This window comes from Calliphora vicina, chromosome 2, assembly GCF_958450345.1.
Source record: "Calliphora vicina chromosome 2, idCalVici1.1, whole genome shotgun sequence".
NCBI lineage: Eukaryota > Metazoa > Arthropoda > Insecta > Diptera > Calliphoridae > Calliphora > Calliphora vicina.
This window is the reverse complement of record NC_088781.1, coordinates 26,186,013-26,190,079: the sequence shown is the minus strand read 5'-3', so window position 1 is coordinate 26,190,079 and position 4,067 is coordinate 26,186,013. Positions and strand designations below refer to the sequence as shown.

General features: G+C 31.5%; 1 protein-coding gene across 1 annotated transcript; it reads left to right on the top strand.

Annotated features, from left to right (window-relative positions):
* The first annotated feature begins 1,671 nt into the window (after positions 1-1,671).
* Positions 1,672-3,144, top strand: LOC135950362 (uncharacterized). Its single transcript, XM_065499908.1, has one exon. It carries the CDS (start codon positions 1,672-1,674, stop codon positions 3,142-3,144), a length of 1,473 nt encoding a protein of 490 aa, XP_065355980.1.
* The last annotated feature ends 923 nt before the right edge of the window (positions 3,145-4,067 follow it).

Here is a 4,067-nt window from a genome sequence, read left to right as displayed (position 1 = left end):
ACTAACAGATTAGTCTATAGTCTATGGCGGTTTTGTAGGTTATGCAAGTCTGTCTAAACGGATGTTAGTGCTATCGACAATGAAAATTACTTTGGCTTTTAATTTGTCACTTGCTGTAATCTGTCTTTAAGGAAATAAATAAAAAAAATATTAACTACCAGTTGACACCTTCTCCGCACACAATACCTTCTAACATTTTGCTAACAACTATTACTCTGTACTCTTTACCAACATGATGTTGCAACTCTTAAATGTTGCCTGTCGTCGTATGCGTTTCTTCAACCATACACTTACACACCTTACATATGTATGTATGTTAGTGGTAGTGTATGGTTGTGGCATGACATTGTGTGGTTTCAACTAAATACGTGTTCATGAGAGTGGGGGTGTTTGTTGGTTTATATGCAGTTTGGTTTTTTTGTTGCTGCAACCATTTAAAAAAAAGTTTACTAATTGCTTTTGGAATCTTAAATTAGTAGTTTAAATGAATACCAAGCAGATGCTAAAAAAAACAAGAAAAAGTGCCAGTTAATAAAAACAACAAAAGCAATTGTTAAAAAATACCAACATTTTTTTCTGGTTAATTTGAATTTTCCATTGGCAATCAATTATTCTTCTATTTTTTTGGGGGGTAAACATTTTGAATCTTCTGTGAAGTTTGCCATACGGATTAGGTGTGCAGCTATGTGGTGTGTTTTTTAATGGAAAAATGCAAGTGTTTACCATTTAACAGTTACATTGACCAAGAGTCAATAAAAATCATTGGAAGAAAGTGTGAATTTTGGTTTATGTTAGTGGACACAACTCGGACTAAATTAAAAAGTATTCAATGAAATGATTCACTATAAAATGAATAGGGTGCAGGGATTTCTTTTTGAAATAAGGGGTTTAATTTACCATATTTATAGGTTATTGTAACAAAAATAAAACACATGTAAAATTTCCACTAAAAGTATGATTTTGTGAAAATGAGCGAATTCATTTAATTGTGAATAAATTCGAAAAAATAATCAATAAATGTTTATGACCGATATCTCATTTTGTTCCTATTACATGTGGCTTTGCGATAAAGCAATAAACTGGAACAATTTCTGCCGTTTTCGATTTTTCATAATTTTTTTGAAACACGAGAGGTTTGAGAAACTGAACCTCGTATACAATGACGACTGGTTTATTAACCACACGAGTATAGAGTTTGAAATGGAACATAAATGGTTATTATCACTGGGGAACAAGTTTGCAATACCAGTAGATAGAAGGAATTTCACACCTATACCGCTTATAGCTGACATGGAACAATGGGTTCAGGGTATAAAAGATGATACAGAAAAGGACATAACGCGATCGAAAATAGCGAACAGAATTGCATACTTCAAAGGGAATCTTAGGAATACGGAGAAAGATAAATTTATACTGAGTATATACGAGGTCACCAGGAACTTCATTAGGAAACACGAGAAGGACATAATTATAACTACGGCAGACAAGGGGAATAAAACTGTGATATTATATAGGAGAGATTATATGGAGAAAATGTACCAATTATTAGATGACAAGAGCACATACAGGAAAATTGAAATTGACCCAACAACTATTCTTCAGAAAGGGAACAATAACTTAATTACACAATTGGGAAAAGATGGGTACATTACCAGATACGAGAAATTCAACATGACGACACAAGCGGCAGCGGCACCTGAGTTATATGGACTGCCAAAGATACACAAAGACGGAATACCACTTCGACCGATATCTGCATCCATGAAGGTACCGTGTTACAGTCTTTCGAAGTATATTGGAACAATTTTGAGGAATATTGTGTCGCCCAAATACAATATACAAAATTCAGTAGAATTAAAACGAAAACTGGAAAGCGTCTCATTGGAAAATGACGATATTATGGTCTCTTTCGACGTGGTATCATTATTCACTAATATACCGATTCACTTGGCTATAAGGAATATACTTGACAAATGGAAAACACTTAAGGAACACACGGCAATACCAAGGCAAACATTTTTGAAAATTCTTCAGTTTTGTTTAACTGATAACAACTATCTCACTTTTGACAATAAATTTTACCATCAAACATATGGTATGCCAATGGGAAACCCCCTATCGCCAACAATTGCAAATATTGTACTTGACACACTACTGGACGATGTAATTGACGAATTAAGGGCTGATAGTATAGAGATTAAGTTTATCACTAAGTATGTGGATGACTTGTTTGCGATTATAAGGAAATCGGACGAAGAGAAGATATTAAAAACAATGAACGTTTATCACAATAAGATACAATTTACAATAGAACGCGAGGAGAATATGTCAATACCGTATCTGGACATCAATATCATCAAGGATAATGGAAGAATAAGGACAAATTGGTACACGGAACCCACATCTTCAGGTAGAATGGTTAACTTCAACTCTACACAACCATTGAAAATGAAGATAAGTACAGCGACGAATTTAATAAGGAAAGTATTACAGATAAGTGATGTTGAATACAGGAAAACCAATATTAATAGAATAAGAAAAATACTTACAGAGAATAGTTACCCAACATATATGACGAACAATTTAATCAACAAAGTACTAAAATATGAAAAACAGCAGAAAAATCCAAACACTGAGGAGGAAAAAGTTTTTTACAGTGTACCATTTATTCCCAAACTAACGGAGACAAAAACAATGAAGAGAATGATCACAGAGAAAACAACAACAATAGCTTACAAATCAAATATGACACTGAGGCATCTATTTACAAACAACAAAACAAAAATTGACAAACTTAAGAGTGATAATGTGGTCTATGAGATAAAATGTGACGGTAATGAAAGGGAGAGATGTAACTTGGTTTACATTGGTACGACAAAGAGAATGTTGGGGACGAGAGTTAATGAACACAAAACAGATATTGAAAAAGGAAAAATAACGACGGCATTATCTCTGCACGTAAAGGAGTGCAATCATAAGATGGATTTTGACAATATTAGGATATTGGACAGAGAACAAAAAGAGAACAAACGATACACTCTTGAAAGCTTAAGAATACAACAGAAAATACACAATACAATGAACACGAAAGAGGACAAGGATAACACAAAACTGCAATATTCCGCTGCAATATTTAATTATTAAATCAGTTGAAGTTCTGTGATATTAGTATTAAGTTTGACTTATAGTATATGTTTGTGTTGTAATGATTATTTATTTATTTATTAATTCTGTGTCGTGAAGTCCAGTTTTTTAAATAATAAGTTAATTGACAATGTAAACAATAGAATTTCGTAAGTTGAACTGTGATATCTTAAGTTTTTCAATGATTTATAATAAAATATGTATATGTTTTTGTCGCTAGAATTCAACAATAAAAGAAAACCCCTGAAGAAGTTTGAAACAAACAAACGAAACGTTGGGTAAATAATAATAAAAATGAAAATACTTTGATTTTTATTTACACATTTGGTAACAAATGATTGACCATAAATAGCCCGTAAGATTGGAATCTTAAAAACAAAAAAAATTATATTTTCACGTAAAAAATATATTTTTTGCTTCAATTTGTTATTATAACTCCGAAACAACTGAGCCGATTGAAACGCAATATATATTTGAAAATTTGTACATAGAATGGCGAACATTTCTTCGGAATTCTATCAATCGAAAGAGGAACATTAACTACTCAATTTTATGTATATCAAACAAAAAAAACAAAAATTTTGTGAAAATGGGCGAATTCACTTAATTGTGAATAAATTCGAAAAGAGTCCATAGATTTTTATATCCGATATCTCATTTTGTTCCTATCTCATGTGGCTTTATGATGAAGCAATAAATCTAAACAATTTCTGTCGTTTTCGATTTTTGATGATTTTTTTAAAACAAAGAAATTTGCTATTTTCACAAAAAAAAATATATTTTTTGCTTCAATTTATTATTATAACTCCGAAACTATTGAGCCCATTAAAATGCAATATATAAGTAAAGATTTGTACATAGCATTGGAAAAATGTTTTCAAAATTCAATCACTCGATAGAACAACATTAACTACTCAATTTTA